The 25121-nt window shown below is 37.6% G+C and overlaps 1 protein-coding gene across 1 annotated transcript in view; it reads right to left on the bottom strand.

Annotated features, from left to right (window-relative positions):
* Positions 1-25121, bottom strand: part of PRUNE2 (prune homolog 2) — a 124690-nt gene that overhangs the window by 95345 nt on the left and 4224 nt on the right. Inside the window, exons 2-7 of the mRNA XM_019473644.1 lie at positions 20389-20492; positions 19273-19377; positions 18591-18793; positions 17114-17277; positions 9016-9168; positions 6330-6424 (exon numbers count right to left, since the gene is read on the bottom strand). Of these exons, the coding sequence (XP_019329189.1) occupies positions 6330-6424; positions 9016-9168; positions 17114-17277; positions 18591-18793; positions 19273-19377; positions 20389-20492 (824 nt within the window). The remainder of the gene's footprint in view (positions 1-6329; positions 6425-9015; positions 9169-17113; positions 17278-18590; positions 18794-19272; positions 19378-20388; positions 20493-25121) is intronic.

Here is a 25121-nt window from a genome sequence, read left to right as displayed (position 1 = left end):
GTCCTCCAGAACACGGCAGTCTGACGTTTAAACATGAGTACGGTGTTTACATTAATGCATGTTTGGCTGCATTACTCAGTCCTATAAGGTGATGACTTAATCCTCCTAATACTTCTGAAAAAGCAAATGAAAGTATGTTCAGTCTTTGTGTACTATATATATTATACATTTTCCCACAGGCAGATCTCACACACTGACATTTTAAGACCTTAATTAAGGTTGATTTATTTACAAATGGTATGTTTTCAACTCTCAGAAATGATGTATTTAATGTTTTATTTTTAAACACAATTAAAAAATAATATATAAATATATACATACTGCAAATGTAATACAGATAACAAATTCATTTAAGCCCATTTATGCACATTAGTGACACACCATGTGGCAGAAAGACTAGGACTACAAGAAGACCCCTTGGCGATTTATTTTATATTAAATCCCTAATGGCCTCTTCTCATCTTTGCAAAAATATGCACAAAAGTCCAGACTATGCAGCCATTGAAATGAATGGTTATTTATTTGCTAAACGAGAACCCTATGTTTAATGTTCCTTAGACATAAGGTAGTCTGCAAAAGTCGCATTCCTACAGCTCCATACATCATTTATTTTACATACCCTAACTTCTCACAACAGGCATCAGAAAAATATCTCTGAACAGCATTGCTATTGTAAGTTGCTGAGAATTTTGTTTCCAATTCCATTACTGGAAGATTAAATGTTAACATGTTTACTTGGGGTTTTCTTCCTGTTTTGTTTTTAGCATTAAAAACAAATTTATGGACCAATCTGATGCCATTTAAAATATGTTTATATTTATACTGCAGGAAAAAAGTTCCCAAATACATAACTATGGTCCAATCATTACAGACAACAAAAGTTCAAACCTTCAAACAAACGTGGTAATCTCACTTATCTGCTTGCAGTAGTCTGTCTAGCACTTGTTTGACATTCTCCAGCTGAGACAGAGATCCTTGATGTGCTTTACGGAAGTATTAAAAGCATCACTTTTCATAATACACAAATAAAATTGTCCAAATTAGTAACATAGTTGCATGCCATACTAGTACTACGAAACAGCCTGAAAATTAAACCGCCTCTCTGAGATCAGACTATTTATTCATTAGGAAGCAGATCCACTGTGCGCCCAAACATTTCTAAATTTCCTGAGTTACTATTGCTGGAGCAGCCACTGTGCTGTGAGTTTCTCTGAGACACAGAGCCGCAAAGAGGAAAGCTGTTGCAACTTGGTTGCATCCTCAACTCATTTGGACTACTAGATGCTACCTAAGGACAGTCAAGCTCACTGTGCCAGCACGAACTTGCAGGTCACTTTCTTGGGGCAACACCACTGGTGACAGCAGCCTTCAGTGAGGCTCTGCCATTTTCTCTAAACCTCTTGGCTGGCACCCCCATAGAGGTGGCTCCAACCTTACAATACTAAAAGATGACACAACCTCTACAACCTGGAAATTGTCTTTCTGAAGTAAATTTCAGATACCACAGCCAGAAACATCAACAAGAACCCCAACAGATCAGTCAGCCTTCGGAACGCACTTATTCCCTTGTCTGTAATAGTCAATAGCAGACAATCATAGACTATTTGCCTTGTTTTCAACTGACTGCCCTGCTTCTCCCTGGAGAAACTTGATTTTCTATCTTCCTAAGTTACTTTAAGTTCTGTGAGCAGTTGGAATAAATTTTCATTAATCAAAAGATTAAGGACTTAGTCCAACAAACACGTTATTAAGCTACATCATCATGAGCCATTTCAACTAAATTGAACACTCATGAAACCTGGATTGTTCTTCTGGTGCACTAGACTTAAGAAAGCAGAGAATAAAGTTCAGTTTACAAAGGATGTATTCCCTTCTTAGGAAAAAAATGACTGTCACAGAAAGTCACATTGAGAAGATATTTCTCATTTCCAAGAGAATTCCAGCAGAGAACAAGCAAAACATACTCTCAGGGTATAACATAATGTAACAGAAATTAACTGTAACACATGCACTGAATTTTGCTACAATATCCTAGGAGTAATCATTATTATGACTTGGGGAAACTTTCTGGCAAAAGCAACAAAAATAACTATGATCTGGGCACTGTCACTTTTCTTTTGTCACTCTCTTGAAAAAATGCTGCTATGCATGTGAAATCCAAGTAGCATACGTTCTGGCAGCCAGTCACTGGAGACACAGGTCTGATTTCAACTTACAGCTTTAATGCCACCTAAATCCAGGAAGCCCAGATCCAAAGGTAGTTACCTCAAGAAATGCAAAGCTGCATATAGACTCTTATAGAAACCTAAACACATCCACACGAAATGCCTTCCCTGCCTTTATCACTGATGACAACACTGTCTATTCCTTTAGTATCTGAAAGATTCACTTTTATCAAGACACTTAAAAAGCAGTCGGTTGACAACTAGTAAGCCAACAGACAATGGATGTAAGTCACACACTGTTGATTGATATCAGTATGTACATACAAATAAAGCACTGAGATCAATTGCGCTACTATTTTTGCATTCATGTCTTTCTTCATGAGAAACTAGAGAGAAGGAGTGTACCTGCATGTGTCCTACACGTCTGAGTACTGCTGTCCAATAGTACTAGAAGTAATTATGAGTATTAACTTAGAAATGATGACTTATTAGTTACCATCATTTCCTTCCTTATAAAGTACAGAACTCAGAAAGCATTGCCACAGATACTAGGAAATCTGTAACAATACTAATAAAAATAGGGTTTATAGCAACATATCTAACACAAGCTTCAATTAATTTAAATTCACAGCACATTTATGAAATAAAAGATTAATATCCTTATTTACAGAGGGGAAACTGAGGAAACAATTTATTTATTTAACATAGGAAATCAGCAATAGAGAAGGGAAAGGAACTTAGCTCCAGGTCAAGACTTTGCTAAAAAAAGCATCCACCCTCTCAAGAACAGAGAATTTTTTCAGAATCTACTTTCAGTAAAGATCTGTAAGACTTGCCATAAAAACAGAAATAAGGAAAGCTTAGAATCATTTGAGTATGTGCTACTGAGGTGTGACATTTGTCAGAATATCAGACTTGCTGATCTCTGTCTTTACTATTGTGAAACTGACTGAAATCAGAGCTTGAGTGTTGAGCTGCAACACTTTTCACTCTTCATGACACACATCCAACGCAGCAGTGGATGCATGCTTGTGAACAGCTTACTCTACCCAACTATAATCGTATAATTATCACCTTTATTATTAGCATTATCACCTACATGGTAGACCACTGAACCAAAGCAAATAATCAAGCCTATGGAAAGCACTTTAATGAAAGATACTTTTGCATTGAGCTGCAACACTTTTCACTCTTCATGACACACATCCAACGCAGCAGTGGATGCATGCTTGTGAACAGCTTACTCTACCCAACTATAATCGTATAATTATCACCTTTATTATTAGCATTATCACCTACATGGTAGACCACTGAACCAAAGCAAATAATCAAGCCTATGGAAAGCACTTTAATGAAAGATACTTTTGCATACCTGTTGATTAAAAAAAAAAAAAATTGACCTTGTGAGTTTTCTGAAGAAGCAAACACATTAGAGATTCAACATGCAGCAAAGAGCCAAGCCTGTTCTTCATGTTCCCTTAATGTTTAATCAGGTAATGTCACTTTTTATAAAAAAAAAAAAAAAAAAAAAAATTGACCTTGTGAGATTTCTGAAGAAGCAAACACATTAGAGATTCAACACCTGCAGCAAAGCCAAGCCTGTTCTTCATGTTCCCTTAATGTTTAATCAGGTAATGTCTGTAAAGCACTTTGAGGATGAATAACAAATTACCATTATTATTGCTGAGAACATCGCGAATCCATTAAAGTTTGTGTATCCTGTGCTCATAACAGAATTCTAAACTGAATATACAGACAAGTCTGGACAGTTTTGTCTATAATTCCCTTATATGTATCATGTTTCTGATACTGGGTGAAGTAACTAGTGCAGAATGGTTTTACAAGCCATCTCCTTTACCATCGTACAGACCGTATCATCCCTGGCTCTAATAAGAGCAAGTAAAAAAGGCCTTGTGCTGGTCAAGCACTGCAAATCAGGGAGTTCAGAAAATGTTTGAACACAGGGCAGTAATGCAGTAAACGCAAAATGGATCTCCATCCCAACTGTGAAATTAAGAGTCCTTTTAGTACAAAGTGTGACTTTGAAAACATTATAACTGGAAAAAAAGCAGTTACACCGCTGAAAAATTAGCCTTTTCTGAAGCAAACTACTCACAGCAGAACAACAGAGAGCAAAAAGTGAAGAGAGATACTTTTAACTTCCAGAAAACTACCATCAAAAATGCTAGTCATAAAATTACTTAACAGATTGGGATAAAAAAACACCTAACATCAGTAAAACACTGATCAGTTTCTTCTTTTTACATGCAACTGAATCTCTGTTTTCTTCCATGATGGCCACGAGATATGTCCTAAGAAAAACAATTATGAAACATTTATTGCTTGACCACCAGGTCTTGACACTCCTTGAACAAAGTATGTCAGCATCAGATGTTACACAATCACTGAAAAAAGTTTGAAAATTTGCCTGCTTTTAGGACAATGAAAACCTACTGTTGCCAAACTCAATTTGTAAGTTGCGACCAAAAGGAAGACAAGTTTTTGGTGATGATTAATTTGAGTATGTAGAGCAGTAAAGATGAGTTGAGCCACATTTAGCTGGAGCTTAGATCTGTGGAGTGCAAGGCCGGCATTCTACATAGTCTATTAAACAAGATTAAAAGGAAAATAAATAAAAAGAAAATCTAATGTTAAAGCTAGCTCCTAATTACTAGCCCTGTGTGTCCACCATTCACTGAAACTGACAGAATAAAAGAGAAAGACTTAAAACAAAAGAAGAGGAAGATTTTATTAAGAATTTTTAAAAATCCCATTCCTTCTTTTGGGGATTTATCTTACAATACTCTTTCCCCATCCCCTTTCCTCCCAACCTTGGCATAATTTTCAGGAGCAAAATCATGGTTCATAAAGTAGTGCAAGTTTGGTGGCTGGTAAAGATTGCTTGACACTGAGAAACTAACAGATTCTGCTTCATTTCTTGAAGCTTTGCTACCCAATTTGCTTTGTATATCTTAGTATGCAAGCAGAAATCTGTGGATAATTATTAGCTGGATTGCACCACAAACTTCTTCAACCAAGAAGCACCTTATTTTTTGTAAAATGCATCACAAAAGACATGTTGTAAGAAATCTCATGAGATATACACAGGGAAGAACTATTCAAGTGATTTTTTTTAGTACCACTTGAGGTAAAATAAAGTTTTGATTAAAGTAAAATGCAAAAGTAGAAGATGACAACTTCTTTTGCGTGTCAAATACTTTTGTATGGGTAACCTTCAGGCAAATGGTGAGATTGTAAATTGCAGATATATACTATGTAAAAGTGTCTCTTTGTTGTCGATATTTTCTTCAATCTAGTTAGTTTTATTATTAATCAATATATCAGTACGCAAACTTCCATCAGAAGTAATACTGCCATGTCACACTTGTTCAGTGATCTGAAGATTAATATTTTTTAATTAATATTTTTACATAATAGCCAGTAACATTCATATCTACTTCAGGTCAAGGTAAATAGCTACTGACACCCATAACACAAATCACCTTGAAATAATGATAGAAAACATACTACGCAAGAGTTTTCCCTAAGCGATTACAAAATGTTTGGGACTGGTCAAGAAAGAAAATCCAAGCAGCCACTTTCAGGCTGTCTCAGGGACACTCATAAAGACAAATCTATGGTTTTGATCCAAAAGATCAAAATTCTAGGAACTTCAGTCCTGTCGAGGTCCTTTTGCCTAAATGAAAATGGTGGTAGAAACAATGTGGCAATGGACACGCTTCATTACACAGTTGCAAGATAGGTTTATGGAAGGCATAAAAGAATATCCCCTCCTCTCAAAAAGCTGAGTGCGCTAATGTGGCTTTATAAATTGTATGCCATACTGTAAGTGAAAGGTAGGACAAAGTCCCAGTTAGTAACTAGACAGAAAGCTCACAGCGTCAACCCGCCCAAAGGCTGCAGTTTGCTGATGCCATCATTTTAACACACTATGGTGCAGACTAACAGGAAGGAATAATCAGATGCATAATAATCTAAGTCAGACTACAAACAGTTACTGCTTCTCTCAGAGTTAATTAAATCACTGAAAATTCTGCTCGTATATAATCTTGAGAAAACAACTGGCTCAAAATCTTTGTTAAAGAACCATCTCTATATGCAATAGGGCTGTTTACCAACTACGTTGTTTAGGTTTCCTCTTACCTCCAGTGTCATGTACACAGTACTAATTGCTACCTTGATTTCTCCATCTGAAATCTCCTTGAGATCCTTCAGCATAACCTCCTCAATACTTACACCTGTTTGAGAAGAGAAAGGAATTTCAATACATACGAGTATCTACAGCTGACCAGACGCAGCAACATAAATTAAAAACACAGCTTAGACCTTAATGTTGAGCCTTCTGTATTTTAGGACATCCTATGAGAAAATTAAAACCAACATTAATATTTCAATCCTTAATGTTTCTAGTGGGACTTTTTAAGAAAGAAAGAGATTTAAAGGCGGGGGGGAAGCAAAGGATGAAGAATTAAGTCTCCTGCAATGAAGTTGTGTGAACGCTCAGATTTTTTAAGTGAACTGAATTCCAGTTGATGATAAAAGTATAGATATTAGGCCATTCCTACGGTCTAATATGAAATCACTAATACGAAACACTTCTGGAATGAGTAATATATTGAAAAGCACATGTGGAATACTATGGTATTTACAAAATATCCAGAAGCAAAGCAGTTAAGATATTCTGTAAACACAAAGTCATTCAACCTTTTTGACCTTCCTCACAAATTCATACCAACACCAATGGGTTTTTCTTATGTACATCAAATGGTGAACCAACTAGATGTTTATGTACAGCAGAAACAGAAGTACATATTATCATCAGAAACAACAGTGTAAAATTGGAATTGCTTCACATTGCAACCAGACATGTTGATATGTTTAAGTACAATGTATTGAAAATCCACATGACTAAGTTTCTCTAATGGGAGATGTCTGTCTAAAATGCTGTGAAGATTCTCAAAATAAATATATATCATGTATAGGAACATGGTCATATCACACAATCAAACATACAGACATGATAGCCAAATGTCTATGTAAACAAAGCTGCAAGCCACTTACTTCAGTGTAGGGTGGCAACTAAAATGTCCACAGACTTTCAAAGCTTAGCAGCATAACATCCAAAATGTGTTTGCATGACCGATTTTTAAGAGGGAGCCAAATACCAACTTAAGCCAAAGAAATGAATCCTCTCATTACTGTTCCTGTATAGAGTCCAGCTACTGCATTCAATCTAATGACAAGATGAACTGGCTAATGTTCACATATTTATTATATTTATGCATCTGTCCTTTTAAAAATATTTACAGGTAACCTGTAGACTTCCTGGTGGGTTACAGCCCACTGTGCCTCAAATAACAAACAAATTCATGAAGTCAGGCCAATAAATCATTATTTCTGCATGAAACTGAGAACTTTTTTGCTGAATTGTCCTAATACTGCCTGAAATAATAGGTACATAAAGTAAAATATTCAGCAGAGGTTAGTGCCTTCAGAGGACTTCAGAAACTCAACAGCACCTTACTAATACAAATGCCACATTAATATATGCAGTGCTAAACATGTACCTTGTAATACACAGCAAACAGCAGCTATGAGACAAAAAAGAGAGGGTATGACATTGCCCTCCTCATGTGGCACATAAAAATTATTGGCAACCAGTGCCATGCAGACTGAATCCATTATATCTACTTGTCCAAGTTTTGTCTTGGATATTAGGGTAAACTTCGTGGGCCAAGTACATGACAAACATTACTAAAACATCTTCCCAGGCAACTGGCAGAACTAAGAACTGAGCTCCATAAAAGCCACCTGGGTCTCTCCAATCCAGGCTGCATTCAGTTCATTTCTGAACTATGCTTCCTTGACTAATGTCTGGAGGAACTTCAGGGAACTATATGAAGATTTATAGCCCTGAACTAATTTAGCTTGTGACCTCACTGAAAGAAAGAGCAAAGGAAGCAACACCTCAAACTCTGTCCTTAACTACCAGCTAGGGCAGCAGTCTCAGGCTGACGGTCTGAATTCAGATGAGAGGATTCTGCAGATGGGCGGGTAGAGGAGGGTAAAAAAAGACTATGAGTCTCCATGGACTCTCTGCATACCTCATGTATCTAACAAAGAAATATCTCAGTAATTCAGTATTCACTCTTTGGTAACAACTTGGTAGCGAATGCCATTTAACAAAGGCAGTAAAAAATGTGAGAGTTATTGCAACAATTTTCTTCAGGCTTTCAGAGCATCCCTTCAAAAGCCTGCTACCAAATTTTGGGTTCAAACATTCCCACTTTTGATCACTGAAAAAATGACAACTATTTTCAGCTATTTCTAGCAAAAGGAAATGAAAGAATTGCAATTTTCCCACTGCTTCCTTAATCTTAGTCTGAAGTCAAATTCATTTCACCTGCACGCAGCCCTCGATAAATCTGGGAAGGTTCAGAAGATAAAATCCACTCCCACACCATGTAGGCAATTGCAGCACAATTTCTGCACATGGGCTGACACATTGATTATGTCCCTATACTTCATCAACACAAATTCTTGACTAGCATACACTTGTAAAAGCAATATATAAAATAAATTAATGTTTACTTTATCTGTAAAAGCAATACAAGATTATTTAGGAGTCCAGTAGTTCCTCAACAGAAATCACAATTCCATGATTCAGAATGTAAGCCACTTAATTTAAAATTAAATATAATACATGTAACTGTCAACGAAGATAGCATGCTGCAACTATTTTCACTACACACAATGAGCCGATATATTCTGATACAGTTACATAACTAAATTTGTAAAAGGTCTGAAAAATAGAAGCAAGTTGCACTACCTTGTGGGTTAAACTGAGTCTCCTGGAGAACAGAGATAATTTCCTCTCGTGGGGGAAGATCTGGAAACTTTTCCTCTAGGATTGACAGTACTTTCTCCTGCTGCTCTGTAACTCTGTCAGCCTCCAAAGACATGCACTTGAAGAGAATGCTTCCTGAAAAATTGAAACACAAAAATCAATGCCTCCTATAAACAGCAAAAAGGTACTACAGAAACAAGAATGTTTACTGTATCGCCATCCAAGCCCTCTCCTTCTTGGAGGTTGTTTCCACTGATGAGTTCACTGAATTAAACATTGAATGCTTTTCACACAGAAACATCCCCCTAACATGAAGGCAGTATCTAAAATCTGAACTGGGTGGCTTGTCAGGGCCCTATGCTACAGCTAACGGGCTGGTCCCAGTGCTGCCACAGTGTGCAGCATGCTTCTGTAGGTCTAACACAGCTCTGTGGCATGGCCACTAGCGAGCAGTGGGACACCAGGGCTTGCTCCTCCCTCTAAGCATTAGACCAAGTGTTGGTATGCTTGGAAACAGTAAATACACATTGCCAACCTTCCTTCTACAGATGTGTCAATGAACTGCTACAATGGACATAAGGAAGAAAATCTTTACAATGAGAGTGGTGAGAGACTGGAACAGGTTGCCCAGAGAAGCTGTGGATGCCCCATCCCTGGAAGTGTTCAAGGTCAGGTTCGACGAAGCTTCGAGCAACCTGATCTAGTGAAAGATGTCCCTGCATGTGGCAGGGGGGGTGGACTAGATGCTCTTATTTCATTGGTCATTTTGGTGTAACTGACTCCAGCTAATTCTTTGTCAATTAGCGTACCAAAAAAGCACAGCACACTCAGCCAAACAAAATGTTGCATTCAATTGTAAAATTTAGGAGAAACATAATCCAATAAATAACTTCACCATAATTGGTATGCTCTTGCAATACAGAGGCGATTTTGATGTCTTTTCAGACAACTATGTGCTGCATATATTCCATCCTGGATGTGAAACATTCCTGACGGTTCAAGGTTTAAAGTCACCCTTTCATTCCCTGGAGACTGGGATTCCATTTATTTATATACCCAAAGATAGCCTTCACTTCCAATTACTCACACTAAATTAAGGACAATAAAATCTTATACTTCAGCATTGAAATTATTTATTACTGTACTGTGCACAGGGATTTCAAACAAGTGTATGACTGCATTGCATCATGCTAGGTCAATGAGCAAATCAGGACAATAGTATAAGATAGTTATTGTAAGCCAACATGTTTAGGCTTTAGCACAGAGCCACGAGATTAAAAGAAAAACTTGGACAGAGCCACCCTCAATCTCACTAGACTGACTAGGACCCAAACATCTAGTATGTATCCGTTTTTCTCCTGTACTGTCATCACATAAAATAACGAAAAGCATTTCTTCAAAATTCATAAAGCACTTGCAACACAAAACAATTTTGCCATGCTAAGTGCACACCTCCTTATTAGACAAATCCTGTGTGGATTAACTAATAAGTAATGCTTAACAAGCCAAAAGCTGTTCCCCATCAGATACTAATTTCTGGAAATTCACATACATGAAATTCCATTCTGTGTTTCTGTTACAGATATTGTAACTGCCAATATTCTTTAAATTCTCACTGTCCCTTTCTTTATGTCAGTCTTATCATCACTTTAAGACAATGCTCCTGCCCTATTTGATAGTATTAAAAATATTAAAGAAATACAGACTGTATGAAAATCATGTATACTGACCTAGATTGACATTTGTAAATTTAGGTACACAAAACATGGCTCCACAGCAAGCAGGTTTCAGATGTCTACAGGTAAATAACTGATATATAAAGCACCCAAGATATCTATATGTATTAGCAAGGCCTATTTTCAGTCCCTTTTATATGAAGAAAGTTTCTCAATCAACAGCCTCCAGGATAATTCATCTAACAATATCCCTTCGTTGTTTTTCCCACCTCTAACCAGAGAACAGTGCCTGTGCCACATATTCTTGTCCATACCTTGGGAAGGGCAGTGACCAGAATGAGTTAGACAGCCCACAGCACACTCCCAGTCAGCACAGAGCTGCACCTGGATAAATGGCAGCTCAGGGACCAGGTTGCATGAATTATCTTAGCAATAGCAATCTTGTGCTTTTTCAGCACCCTTTTTTTCTTCCTCCAGGAGCAGACAGGGAAATTGCTCATGCACACACAAAGGAAATGGAGACTCCAGCAGAAAGTACTGGACCTACAATGCGTGCTCAAATTCATCATACAATTACCTACCAGAGGCTGTAGCATATCCTGCACAGCCTCCCAGCGGCACTAGGATGAGCTAAGCAGTCTGTCCATCTGCATAGGTCCTCAGACACACAATGTGTCACACTTCTACCACAGCTCTATTGCTTCAGTGGGGACAGTATTCGAGGAAGACCAAGAAGAGAAAAATCTTAACACAAACATATTGGAAAATCCAGTAAAATGAGAGGTGTGAGTTGTATATCCAATCAAGCTCATCAGTACTGAAGGGAACATGACGTGAGCTTCATTGTCTGCCTAATTATACAGAAATAACTACTATGTAGTGGGTTTGGTGTCAGGTCAGCAACTTCTGATTCAGTTTAGCTCCATATGCCACAAATCATTCCAGCCTAATTATAGGATTGATTGTGAATTGAGCAATAACTACACCACAGTTTTTATCCAGTCAGTCCTGGATTTCAACTAAGCTATAAGACAAATGCAGAACTATGTCCTTCCTAAAACATAATAAAAGCTCAACCGTACAGAAACAGTCAAATTAAGACAGTTTCTGAGTCTCAGAACTTAAGGAAAAGTATTTTTTCCTGTTTCTCACAGAAACAGTTCCCAAACTATTACAATAAAATGAAATAATTACTTAATTAACCTTTTCTCTATGTCAGTATTTCAAACAGGTAACGTTCCCATCCAGCACAGGCAGTTTCTACTGTAAAGTTCAGGGCTGGGCCACCAAATTAAACTGACTAGCTCCAGGCCCAATGTAGCCCAGCCCTTCTAGAGCCAAGCAAAAGTGTATTGGGAAGCAACACAGGAAAGGAGTTGAACGAAGAAGAGGAAGAGTTTTCTATTTCTCCAACTGCAGGAAATAGGAGAACTGGCAGCAGAAAGCTGTGGTTACACCAAGACAGATTCTAACAGCCAGGTCAGTATCTGGCTGTGATTTTAACAAGTGCCTGAACCACAGCAGCTATGCAACACCAAAAATCATCGTAGGTATCTGTTTGCTAAAATAACACATGGATTTCTTTCACACCAAAGCAGCTCTACTGTAGTGTTGCAGTAGCATTGCTCATGCCAATAAAACTAGCTTAATTCTCCTAAACACACAGATTGGTGGAAGGAAACTTTTACATTATTTATCTATCCCCCAATCAAAAGGGATGGAAAGATTGCCTAGGACATACTACGGCAGCCTACCATGCATTTCTACAGGTGCCAGTGTGCATTTGTCTCTTGCGTTCACGTGTCACAAATTCTTGGTTTCTTCAACGGTAAGGCCGTCTGGGATTTGTTCTCACCTTTAGCAGGACACAGACATTACTGCGAAGTTGTAAAATCAGAATGTGTTTAGAGATGCACTGTACTGCAGCATCTAACTGGAAGCATTTGCCTTTCACTGCTCAGTTCGTCTCAGGGTCAATCCTTTTGCATATTTTGATCAGGGGTGACATCTTCAAAGAGCAAAGCAAACTTAGAGATTTATCACTTAATACGAGAATGAAGTACAGTCAGCCTGAAATAATGCCTCATTGTAGGCAGACATCTTAGAAAGGTTTTTTGAAGGCTAGTTTTCCCACTTGTCACAGCAATACTGTAGTGCTTGCAATTGCTAACTTTTCCACTAGAGTGAAAGCAAGAAAAGGATCCTTCTCAAATTAATAGGGTGTCAGCAAGCCCTAAGATCAACATTTATTCTTCCTTCGTTCTTTAATACTATGCTCATGAGCAGGAAAGAAAGGCACACATCTTCTCTTCCAGGCATCCTCAGCATCCCTGTGAGGTTTAAGATTCCAGGTAGTTTAGAAAAACAGTTCACTCAAGGTACTTTTGCTTGGCCAAAGGTCAGTAGTCCATTTAGTCATACGCTCTTTTCTAAGTATCTGCTGTAAAAGAGATACATGGGCTCAGAAATCTCCTACAGATTTTACTGAGTGCTGGTGCAACTCCCCCAGGGTTTCTGAAAGCATAATGGAGGCTGCTCTGTCTGCTGACAAGCACAGAAAAAGAAATATGTAATAGGTAATACAAGATCCAATATTATTTCTTGTGTACATCACACTACATTACAGATATTTTTTTCCGAAGGAGAGGTCACTAGAAAATAGGCTAGGACTCTTGAAAACTTGTGCATTTTATTCTTTTTTGCAAAGCAGTTTGGAAGTGGAGCACTAGTTTTGCCAAAAGCAATTGCTGTGCATTAATATTAAACATGATCTAATGAAGGCAGAAGTCGTTTTGGGAAAACATTAAGAATAGCACAAGCATCTCCTGAATTATAAGTTTATGGCTGAGAGAAACAGTACAATGAAAATATAGGCATTTCTCCTGTTGAGGTTTTGTTCCATGACCTGGTAAAACACAGGACAGGGAAAAGGGGAAAACCAACAGTGCCTCATGGAAAGCATACTTCAACACGCCCCACCCCCAAAAAAAACCACAAACCAAAACTGTAAAATGGACCCAAGCAAGCAGTCTTCACTGTAATTAACAGGAAAGCCACAAAGCTGGAATAAAATGTAATTTGGAGGGGAAGGCCGGGGGGAAGCATTGCCTCCAAGAAAACTGTTTCCACACATAAAAACAAAAGTATCAGTCCAAATAAGTGCAAGTTCAAAATGCTCCTTTCTGTCTGGCATATATGTTAAGGATGCACCAATTAGGGAACATGTGAATCATCTGATTGATGTACAAGACAGAACAACAAAAAAAAAAAAATTGGCATCATTCCCAAAGTCCTTAAAAGTACATTTCTTAACATTTGTCTGGGTGGCTAGAATATCAAACTAATCTTCTCTACTGAAAGTCAGACTGCCCCAACAGGACACGAAAAGACCTCAAGTATGCAGCTCATAACTAGCAAAAGCAGATTCACATTAAAAAAAAAAAATTGCTGATGCTCTTGCTGTAAATCTGTCTCTATTTACATGTTGCAGTCTGCACCTTGTGGCATCCTTCAAGGCCTTATACAAACAAACATAAGGAGGCATTTTTGAGAGTGCACTGACCCAAGGTACCTGACAGTGAGTGCTTGGAATCACATCCTTGCCAGCTGGCTGCCACAGAAAATGTAATGATTCAGCAGTTTAATGGATCTTGAGTTTGGCAACAGTCCCCTTGTAAACATCTCTGGGGAAATAAAATAATACAGGCCCAAGACTCTGGCAGGTTCTATAATTGTTTGCTTCTGGCACAAATCCAGAGACAGCACAAGCTCTAACTTAAGGCAAATATGGCTGTACAACACTCTGACTCTCCAAGCAGGCTCTATTCAAAGCCCAAGGGTAGAATTAACTTATAACATGTCTGACAGGGAGAAAAAGATACCAGGAAAGCATTCAGCTGAAAAAAAGTCCTTAAATATTAAACTGCCTAAATCAATAATGCTCAGTTCCACAGGAAAAGTCTTTTCTCTTTACTTTTTTTTTTTTTTTTAAACACAGAAGAGCAGGTGAAGTTTGTTCAAAGTTGAAATACAGCAAGTTATAAACATCTGCCTTTGTTATTAAAATAAAAAAAATTGCTAACAGACTGTGAGAAAAAAGACATCTGAAAAAGAGCCAACAAATGAAGCTGTCACAGCCACTACGCAATAATTATTAAAACATGAGATATTTGTATTATCTTACAAGTGTTCTAGCAAAATACTCCCTGGAAAGCCAGAAAATGAAAGCTGAGTTCCCAGCTCAGAGACTCAGATGTTAGAATCTCTCAGCTGTTTTATGAAAATAAAATCCTAATTCTTAGTACTCGGACTTCCACTTTGGCCTTCTGTTCTGAAGTTCCCCTGAAATTTATACATACTAACAGTATACAGATTTACACTGGAAGTAACGTAACAAAGTGGGAAAAACCCAGTAGGACCTTTTGACTGGCTCTATGCCCGTGGGGTGCCACCAGAGAGGGGCCATCCTGCAAGCCTCTACACAGGCATTCACTGGTAGTGAGCATGAAGCAGCCACCCCTCCTTCCAGACCATGATATGTGGTCCCTTTATTTCCTATGCTCACAGGTGAGATGAATTTCAGAAGCTATATTTTATGGGCAAGGACTTTGACAAAAGGCCATAATATATACAGAGAAACACAAAAGCTAGACTTGAGTAGGTTGTATTTGATCTTTTATTTTCAGACTGCTTGTAGTTTGATCTGCCATCTACATGCATTTATATCTAGGATTCTTTTTTTTATCTTATCAAAACCAGTAATGGGATTCCCTGACTTTTCTGAATTTGCAATGCAAGGTTCTTAAGTACAGAAAACCTTTCCTATTTTAAGAGACCCACAAGAGGACTTACTGTATTGCTTAGCCTTCTATACGTACAAACTGCGCTGCTGGGAGAAGTAAAAAAGCATCAAGTCACAAGCACAGCTGTGTTCTGTTGTTTAGGCTCTGTCAACCACTTTTCATACCATGCAAGAGAAGGTATGCAGGGACTCTTATATCCACTAAGCTCCTCAAACATGCGCTACCAAACACAATAATTAAAATGAAGTTACTAACATAAATAAATTTTAGCTACTATCTCCCTCAAAACTGGAAGTGTGATCTCTAATGCAAACAGTTTCAGTATTTCTCTAACAAAAGCACTTTATTTTAATTTGGATACAGACTAGAGAGCCAAAACATGCAGACACTTACAACCATGTATAGTACTTGACCATGTTGTTCTTCATTATTCAGAGCACCGCCTCCTGACTCTTTCCACCACCAAACAGGTATCCTGAGAGATCCCCAAAAGTCTTTTTTGGTTATGCCTCCAAAATCAATTATTATGCTTGGTCATTTGCCTAGATTCCTGGATAGCTGCTCAACAGAAATCTGGAGCGCACAAAAATATTTCATGGCAGGTTTACTAGAGCTTATTAGCATGGAAAGATACTAAAAGAGTAGGCTAAATGCTGTGTTACTGTTAATGCTTCTTCTATGGAAACATTAAAAAAAATAAAATTATCTTTTGTAATTTCTCATAACATGCTCATTACATTAGTTATCACAGTGATGAGTACAATGACAAGCCAAGACTCCAGTAGCTTCTGAAATCTAAGTGAAGGCAAGTTTTCATAATCCTCATTAAACATGCCCACATTAATTTCTTAAAAGGGCATGTAACAGTTGCACATCAATTAAAACCCAAACCCTTTAAAATTCATTAAACACTATTAAAATTAAGTAAATAACTTAAAAGCAGCAATCAGTTGTTTTCAACCCCAGTTTTCTTTCCAACTGAAGAGTTCTTCTGCAGCAAATAAACTGAGGAAACTAATACAAATGATGAACCATGAAGACAGAAATGAAAACACTTCCGACTATTGAAGCCCCATCCTTTGTACTCTACCGGGTATACGATACAAAAGAAAAGGAGAGTGCAATGAAGATTTGGTTACAGCTTTTTTTACACAGTAAAAGTTTCACATCACGCCATTAAAACATCATTCTGTAAAAAGGTACCGCCATCAGGAGAAGCTTTAACGTGTAAATATTAGATTCCAATCTATATTGTTGTCCCCCGGCCGGCGAGGGTGAACCGGGCGCCCCTCCCCAGCCCCTGGAACCGACGAACTGCACAGCTTTTCCAGCTACCCAGCTGGTGTGTCGACAGCTCCATTTAATATTCTTGTCTAGTGATACAGCAAAGACCTCTCATGCCTATTTTTAAATGCACATTTTTAATATTCAATATAATGTTACTCTTTAACAAACTCTTTACTCCCTGCTTCTTTTATGAAGCTTCCCGTGGTCTTTAAAGGGATTTAACACCAAAGAATGGATCACACTCTTTCTGCATGAGCAGATTCAGAAACACTCCATTAAACCTTTCAGTATTTAATATAAAGAGTAATCTCTCACCTCTGAGGAGATAAGCCAGTTGCTGAGTGATTAACTCTGGTGCCTCTTGAAGAATCTCTTTTACTACTAAAGAGGAAGAAGACGCTTGTAACTCCAGGCTGCCGTCACATTGCTCCTCTGGATTGATGACTTTGACAACAGCTGATTCCAAACTTTTATCCTCACTATCAAGCAAATTTAAAAGTTATATATATTTTTCTTTCTAGCTGCTCAGACAATCCAGCAAAACAGTGCAAAAAAATTACAAAAATTCTGGACTATAATACTATTGTTATTGCTACTTGAAGTCTGCTATAAAGCCAAAGAATGTCACAATTAATTCCTAAAACTGTAATTTTTTTAATGAAATGTTCACAGTGGTTTTATTGCTTGATACATCGTTAAGTACTAAGACTTAAATGTTTGCATTTCCATTATCAAAATCTTTAAAAATTTCTACATGTACTGAAAATAATCACTCTCTATATAGGAGAGATTTGGGATTTTCCCCATTGAATATTTTGAAAACTTACAAAAGATCTTTTTTTTGCATCTAGACACTTTATGTTTCTGCTTATAATAGCAATGACAAAGCCAAACTCTATTTAATAATATAAAATGCTAATCATAATTCTTTAGAAGGAAGAAACACAGGAAGAGACAGTAGTAAACAAAAAGCAAATCTTACCGATAATTTTTACTTTGAAAAAGTGAATGATGTACTGAGCTGACTGCAGTTAAAGAATGAATAGCTATGAGATTTACGCATATTTCTCATTTTAGATTTTCCATACTTTTATTGTAATCTATAAACCCCTCAGAGTAGGATGGAGCCATAGCACAACAGGATGTTACTTATCTTAAATGAAGCTCTAAAGAGAGTTGGAAGTAAACAGCATCCTTCACTCTGGGCAAGACAGGCAGACCATTATAAAGAGGCTCCCTATAAAAGATTCACTATAGGCTTGTAAATATTCCCTCTTAAGGATGCGTATATGGACTATGGTCTTCCACAGAGCAACTCTGAGCCTCTGGCACTGAGGACATTTTGAGAAAAATGCTGTAGTTTGTAAGGACTGCAATAATCTAGCAGCCATCTTAAGAGGACGTGTGCAAGTGTGCTGGCCATGTCCAAATCAATGTGATAGTCTTAATACCCTTAGTGAAAGCTAACTAAGAAGCAGGAAAAAAATCTGATCTCTTCTTTACTGGTCACAGGAAACTTCCAGGCTATTTAAACTAAATTAAAATATCTAATCTAAGCTGTGTGAAAATACAAGGTCCTTAAAAAAGGGAGTTCCATTAAAAGTGATGGATATATGACTATTTAGTTTGTTACATTTATTGGACATAATGGGAGACAAAATATATTTTAAATTCCTTTTTTTTTTGTCTGTGTTAACATAGCAATACCATTATTAATGCAGAAAAAATGTAAAATACAGGTTTTAAAACAGCTCAAACCCACATACGCCATCTTGTACATACAATGCAATACCTTGTCAGCATGTTGCTATTTACGAGTGTTAAAGACAATTTCCCTTCAGCATTCAGCTGGTGCAAATTGATTTCATCTCGGAAGATATGAAATGACTCCGGGATATTCAGCTCCTCCAATATAAATCTCGTCTCTGTGAAGTAGCTAAAATCTCTTCTTGGTATGTTCAACACGGGTAAGCAAAGAACATCAGGAGGACTGACCTGTAACATAGGTGTGCGTTTGTCAGAGTTGCATAAAATAAAACCTGTTTTTTATTAGGAAGATGTTTTACCAGAGTGAGCAATTAGAAAGAGTCTGAATTTTCTGTTTGTTTTTTTCCCCTTTTACTTCATTTTTTAAAAAACGTCTTTTGCTTTTTTTCTTGTTCTTTTGTCTCTGTTTGCCTCCTACAGAATCACTGGGAAACTAGGAAGGAGGAAGGAGGAAGGAGAAAGGAGAAAGAATGATGTACAGGGGTGACTTTTTGCTGTTACTGAATAAGCCACCTAATACCCACTGGTTAATTTTTGTATGGAAAGAAATGTAGATTGTTTCTATTTAAAAACCTCACCTCTGATTGTAATAAAATCATTGACCAGAATAATGTTTTTACAGTATGTTTCAATTGACTTAACAATAAGATGTCTGTAACAATCTGGAACAAATGAGTTAAGACCACTCGGTTCATTTTTTCCATTACCTTGTCTAGAAAGTAGGCATAGGCCAGAGTAGAAATGAGCGAATCCAAATCACAGGATTTATTCCCAAGAACAACATGGACTTTCTCCAGGCGTTTGCTCCTGTTCTGTAACACATTAGAAGGCAATTGCAATGAGTCACAATGATGAGAAAAAACAAAGCCCAATCACCAAGACACTTCAAAAAACAGGTTAAATACCAGGCTTTGTCCTCAGTTGCAGCACTTTTCGCCATTGGCTGAAGGAATGCACTTACTGTGGGATCAGACATGTTTCCTTGGCTTCATAGCTCCCAAGAAAGCCAAGAAATCTGTGTCACATAAGGGGCCCCAGTTTAGAACCCAAATGAGATCTAACCTGACAGAAGGCCCTTTAGCAGCAAAGTAACAGATAAGCAGCTTCATGTATACGTGGAAAAAGCTTTTGAAAACACCTCACGAATCTAGTAAGAAAAGCAGTCCCAAAGAGTGTGGAAATACACACGGCAAACTATACATAGCAAGTTGTAATTTTAATTCTCCCTTTTTTCTTTGCTCAGCTGAAAGCAGTAACTAGACAAAGTAAGTGGCTTTCACCCTGACTCTTCAGAAGCTGAACACGCCTGGTGAAGCACTGAGGACTTTGTGTTGTTCTCACTTGCAAAGGGAACTGAGTCTGTTCTGCATTTAATAAAATTAGGAGCCTTCCAAACATGAGGAAAAGAAAAGACAGACCAACTGTGTGAAAGCAAAATATTGCAGGGAAGTGCCTACCTTCTTCATAATTGCACACACAAAATGTAACATGATGTTTTTCTCTTGTGCACATAGTTAGTGTCAAGCTACCTGCACAGAAACATTCCAGTTTATTTTCTTTTAATGAGCTATGCTTCTTAATTTGAGAAACATATCTGACTGATGCTAAGGCAGATGTTTCAGAACCAAATATATGCAATTAAATACTTTTGTTGTTGTTGTTGTATACAGGCTGATGTACTTTTTGTTATTTTGAATTAGGATTCTGGATATCAAATAAAATTTTAATCTTTCAACAGAAGTATATAATTAGTATATTATCCTCAATAATTATAAATGTGCAATTTTTTTAAACTAACCTTCTTTCTCTGTGTCTAATCTTACCTCTATCTGGATATAAGGAAGAAATTTAGTTCTCTTTCCTTTATATGGAACACAGCCATCAAAATACCTTTGGGTAATAAAACCAGGACACCTATTCTCCATTCCTGTTTATTGGGAAAGACAGACAGCTTTCTGAAGAGTACACTGTCTGGAACAGATATGTTCATTTAAGCTGTAGGCCTTCACCAGCAATAAACTGTCTCCATTTTCCTTTTTTCAATATATTTTTTGTCATATTGTTCTTCTGCAGCATACATTTCTGATTGATCTGCCACCCTAAAGAATGAAAATAAAATTCATGAGCTTGTCCTTTTTTAGAATTATTCAGTGTATAGAAGTCATCACAACTGCAGAACAAATGACTCAGCCCTGAAAAAGAAGGAAACCGAATGAACTGACAAATTGATTATTAAATCTACAAAGTCACCCACCTCTAGGAATCCAGTTCAAACATGCTGTTCTATATCTACATATTCTGTACCTATGAAACAATTTGCTTCCTGTTGCTCATATTCCACAAAACACTATTCCCATATAGAACTAGCAAGGATCCTCAAGAGTCATCTGAGTTACAGTGATGAATGTCAGACCTATTCCTGTCATCAGGTACATGAGTGTTTTCTTTTGAAAAATTAAGAAATTTTTTGTGTTGTCTTCAGAATTCATTCTCTCAAGCACTAAAATCTTGTTTTTACAAGATTTTACAAGCACACTTGTTTTTACAACTCACATATTAGCGGTAGCTTTGTTAAACTCACATGTTAGCTGTAGCCTTGTTACACAGGTATATTGCAGTTCTAAAATCTGCAGAAAATCATTTGGCAGGAGAACTACCAAAGACAGAAAACCCTCTTGTCTTAACAGCTGTTTAAAGGAAAAGAAGAATTCACATTTCTAAAAAAAGAAAACCAACCAACCCAGCATCTTTCACTCATTTGTATGTGCCATCATGCCCCCTCTCTTTATTACCTCTTCAGGAATGGAGACAGAATAATTACACAAAAAATGAAGAATTCCAAGGTTGAAAGTTTCTGAACCCTAAACTTGACTTCTGAAGAAATAAGAAAAGCACAGCTATAAAGAGCAGAATACAAAGAGAACATAGCAGAGCAAGAAAGCTCTGGAGACCATCTCTTCGTAATCCAAACAGGTCAACTAGCCATCTGAGGACTGATTTTTTAACTCCAGCACACCAGAATTTGATCAACACATATGATCCAGAACAGACTGTGGAAGGACAGGCCATCTACTTGGACTGTTCTCAAGAGCTTAACAAGAACTCTGAGATGGAGCTTATTAAGCTGAGTGTTTAATATGACAGTAAGCAGACTAACAGTGAGAGGGTGTATTTCTTGGTCAGGCTGTTAACATACTATCCCTCCAAACAACTGCTGGTTTCTTCCAGAATATTTCTGCCTAAGAAAAACATACAGTCATGGTAACCTATTAGCTACTGCCAACTCCTTCCCAAGGGAAAAGGGATGAAAATCAAATTTCTGAAGGCATTCAGGGGTTTCTGTTGCACGCTGCCTTTCTCTGGTCACTCCAGAGAGGATATATTTTTGTTTCATGCACTACAGTTGCTTATTTTAATGACTCTACCTCTCCCTGAGTAAGAATCTGTTCATTTCCACACAACTACCCCATTTCACTACCTAATCTCTCATTTGTGACTTTTAGCGAAGTGTTTTTGTGATAGGGTTTTTCTAATAAAATGACAGCTATTCTACTAATGTTAAAATACAAAGTCAACCTGTAAGCTCTCTTAATAAGTTATTCAAGTTTCTACTTCACAGATTTCAAGGCCGAAATTGGCCAGAACAAACAGCAAAGAAAGTCTGTGCTTCACATTCTGATGATGTAACACACACTGATGAGAGACAAGTCATAGTCCACATCTTGTTTCACCAGTCTGAAGAATTTTCTTCATTAAAAAAAGTGTGAAAGCATGATTTTTGAAGAGGCGCCTTCCAATACCAAATCATGTATTACCAAACTAATTATTAATAATAAAATAAATTTATATTAATAAAGTTGTAGAATATATTTGGACAGTTAATTCTTCCTGTAATTCTGGAAACTCGTAAAGGGAGTAAAACATAACAAAAACAACCTAAAATGTCACTCTTAATTATTACTAGAAAGCACAAGAAGATGTTCAAGGTCAGGTTGGATGGGGTTCTGAGCAACCTGATCTAGTTGAAGATGTCCCTGCCCACGGCAGGGGGGTTGGACTAGATGACCTTTAGAGGTCCCTTCCAACCCAAACTATTCTATGATTCTATGAGTCTATATTTGCTATTATTTTCCTAAACGAAATCCTCCATTTTCTGAACAAATATTCTTATCCATGTAAGTAATCTGTTCTCCCAAAGACAAGTCAGATTCGATGATCCTTACAGGTCCCTTCCAACTCGAGATATTCTGTGATTCTATGATACATTTCTAAAAAACAGCATAAATTTGATATAGATAGAAACAGATCAGGCTTGCAGACAATCTGCACCAGCCAGTTAGAAGTCCCATCCTAGTATTTGCATTCACATAGTATGGGCTGTCCCATTAGAGGTGAAGTTAACAGGAAAATTAGAACCATTGGTCTAAGCAGCAACTCCCCTAAGCACATGGATGTAACTCCAAACCATAGATCAGGAGCTATGATCTGAAAGCTGCCACGTGCAAAACTGACCAGCCAAGGACATCTACAGGGAAGCACATAAACAGGTACATGCTATCCCTGACACAGCTCAGTACATTAATACTGGATTATTTACCTTCCCATTCCCCAGTGATAACCACTAAAATAATTCAGTGACACATAAAGATCACACTCACATAACCTGTTCACATGGACAACATCTCCTACTCCAAGCATCTTTACTGTTTGAACTGGGTATTTATCTGGTGCCAGAATCACAATGTCTTTGTATTTTAATAGATTACACAAGACAGCTAGGTAGCATGTCCCCCATTCTATTTTAACACAGGAAACCTTCTTGTATCAACAACACAGATACTTTTTATTAAAAGCTTAGCGATGACCACAGTGTTATACAAGTGAGAGCAGGTTAAATACCATTTCATCCTATGCTGGACAGACAATCTGAGATCTGTGCATCAGGTAAAAGATCAACTTTGCCAAACTGCAGCGATAAAAAATTGAATGCTACTGCAAACATTCATCTTAGCACAAATGAGTGCTGTGTACCAATTCTACCATAGGACTACGAAAGCAACATTTTTAACCCTCAATCTAATTTGCAGCATCTTAGAAGTTGCAAAAGTCAGTACTTTCAGCATGACATCACTTCCTCAGATAATCATTACTGGCAAAAAGACACCACCATCCACGGATAAAAGTCATGAGATACTCCTTCAGGAACAACAAGGTCTTGTAGTCTATAACCACAATGTTGCTTACTACAACTTTTAAAGCAATCAAAAGCTAGCAAGGAGGGTACTGATAGATCTGAAGCTATGTTAAGAGAAATAATTTAATAAATTGGTCCAAGACTATTTTCACATTGGTTAAAATTATATTTTAAGATCAATGGAAGCCTCAAAACAACCTTTGTTTTCATCTTCCAAGTTTAAAGCCGAACTTATCCATAAGAATATAAACGGAACACTGCACAAAATAAGCGTTCCTGGCAACATGCTGCCTTTTATGTATATTCAGAACAAAAGTACACTATCCCTCTCAATTCTCCCATCAGATAATGGTTTTTCAAGAGGTTTAAAAGAAATGGCATTCTCTAACTCAAGTGACATCTTCAGCTCTGACAGACTTATGTGGAAACTTTCCTCTGTTAAGTTGGTATCACCTCTTCTGAGGCTGGGGGAACTGTCTCCTCAGCTTCTATGGCTGCTCATGGTTCAGAAACCAACACAAAACAAGCATGAGCTACTGTCTGTTGTTGTGACTTGATTTCTTATCTGTTTTTTCTAGAAGATCAAGGCACAAGGGAGACCTTACACTGACAGTCATCACATGCTGTTTTAAAGATCAGTGATACCTTTTTTTTCACCTTTCCTGATCTCGGCTCTTCTATTCACTAAGCATAAATTTATTCACTTCTCTTTCCCCTCTTGCAGGTCCAAGATACATGATTTCACCAGCATTTCCTCTCCCCACGTGTAGCTCCCTGAATGGCTTTTTAGTATCTTACTACTACTTATTAGTAATAACCTTCCAAAAAATATACTCTCCATAAAAGCAACCCTGAAGCATGCCGTCCCAGGGCCATCCAAGCTTATTCTTTGTCTTCTAAGTCTGAGACTGCTTCCTCTTCCGTCACCTCAAGTAGTTTGCATAGTGTACTGCTTGCTAATCAGCCAGCTAGGAGAAAAGCAGGCACATGATTGTGAGGCTTCCTCTTCCAGGTCTTTCCAAGCAAAGACCCCAGCAGAGAAGCCCACAATCAGGAAGACAAAGCTTTAGATCCATAAACTCTGTGAGACTTAGCTGCAATAGGACTAAAATGTGATTAACTCCTGCAGCTACCACGGCTAAACCTGAGAGGAATCATGAACGCTCAATATCTCCAAGAATTAAAAAATTTAAGAGGCTGATGATGAAACTGGAACTCATAAATTAAACCTCGTAAGAGACCACTGATCTCTCTTAGTGCTGATGGGTTTTTCATAGAATCATAGAATAGTTTGGGTTGGAAGGGACCTCTAAAGGTCATCTAGTCCAACCCCCCTGCCCTGGGCAGGGACATCTTCAACTA

This window comes from Aptenodytes forsteri, unplaced genomic scaffold, assembly GCF_000699145.1.
Source record: "Aptenodytes forsteri isolate BGI_AS27 unplaced genomic scaffold, ASM69914v1 Scaffold151, whole genome shotgun sequence".
Taxonomy (NCBI): Eukaryota; Metazoa; Chordata; class Aves; order Sphenisciformes; family Spheniscidae; genus Aptenodytes; species Aptenodytes forsteri.
This window is presented reverse-complemented; position numbering and strand designations above follow the sequence as displayed.